Source organism: Poecilia latipinna, unplaced genomic scaffold, assembly GCF_001443285.1.
Source record: "Poecilia latipinna isolate Pla-1442-1.1 unplaced genomic scaffold, P_latipinna-1.0 Scaffold312, whole genome shotgun sequence".
Taxonomy (NCBI): Eukaryota; Metazoa; Chordata; class Actinopteri; order Cyprinodontiformes; family Poeciliidae; genus Poecilia; species Poecilia latipinna.
Genome location: NW_015112928.1, coordinates 67,100 through 68,293, shown reverse-complemented (window position 1 = coordinate 68,293; position 1,194 = coordinate 67,100). Strand labels below are relative to the sequence as shown.

Sequence of the window (1,194 nt, the reverse complement as noted above, 5' to 3'; positions counted from 1 at the left end):
ATGCAACTTCATTGTGGCTCTTTGATGATACTCGGTGGTCCTTATGTCTGTTCAAAGTGCTCTCAAAGTTTCTGGAAAGAGCGGAATTCCCTACTGACGCAAAATAGTCATATGTGGCAAGATCAGCTGGTGGACATAACACCACGGGCTCTTCTCACCTGGATAAAATTGCTAGAAAGAACATGTTCATAAACTCCAATATCAGTTTTTGGTCGTTTGCCGAAGTTATCACAAGGCAAAGGGTGTTTTCATGAATTATGTCCCTAAAAAAATGTCAATGACCGTTGTTTGCGGGTTTAGGAGTTTTGCTCCGCCCCCCCGGTGTTTGTCGTAAACCTGGCTCCTGGCTCCAATAAACCCGGGCTAAGAGCGCCCTGGGCTCGCCTCCTTCTCCAAGGCGATCAATAGGATCTCAGGCGCACTCCAAGCACTCTCTTACGTAGACATCCACCAAGGAGAGAGCCGATACAACAACACGGTTGATCTGCTCAAACACAAAAAATCTACCTGCTTTCTGAATCATGTCGTTGAGCCCAAAGCATACAACGCCTTTTTCAGTGACAGATATTTTGAGTCCAATCGAGGAGACCTACAAGAAGTTCAGTGGCATGGACGGCGCAGGGAACCTAACCTCTTCACTGGGAGCCTACCGACAACCTCAGGTGTCTCAGACCGGCATGCAACAGCACTCGATGGGCCACAACGCCACCGTGGCCACCACTTACCACATGCCGCACACCGTCTCCCAGTTCTCCCACGGCGCAATGGGGGGATACTGCAACGGGAGCATTGGCAATATGGGAGACCTCCCGTCGTACCAGGAAAGCATGCGGAATACTGCAGCAGCTACAGGATGGTACAGCGCCAACCCTGATCCGAGATACTCCACAAGTAAGTTCGATTCTCATTTTATGTACACTTTCATATCATTTCTCCAGTCCTGATAATAGAAATTACATACTGTATGAACGCGTAAACCCCAGATGACCCTATATTAACAAAACATGAATTAACAAAACATTAATTCTGTAATAAGGACAAAAGTTCAATTTTTATAATGGACAATATTAAAAAAAAAAAAAAGACTAAACTGAAAAGGAGATCATTCATTTCAAGTCTGGCTCAACCATTTATTATTATTATTATTATTATTATTATTATTATTATTATTATTATTATTATTATTATTATTAT

The 1,194-nt window shown here is 43.3% G+C and overlaps 1 protein-coding gene across 1 annotated transcript; it reads left to right on the top strand.

Annotated features, from left to right (window-relative positions):
* The first annotated feature begins 281 nt into the window (after positions 1-281).
* LOC106948906 (homeobox protein Nkx-2.4-like) lies at positions 282-977 on the top strand. The gene has a single exon (XM_015034798.1). It carries the CDS (start codon positions 522-524, stop codon positions 942-944), a length of 423 nt encoding a protein of 140 aa, XP_014890284.1. The 5' UTR covers positions 282-521; the 3' UTR covers positions 945-977.
* The last annotated feature ends 217 nt before the right edge of the window (positions 978-1,194 follow it).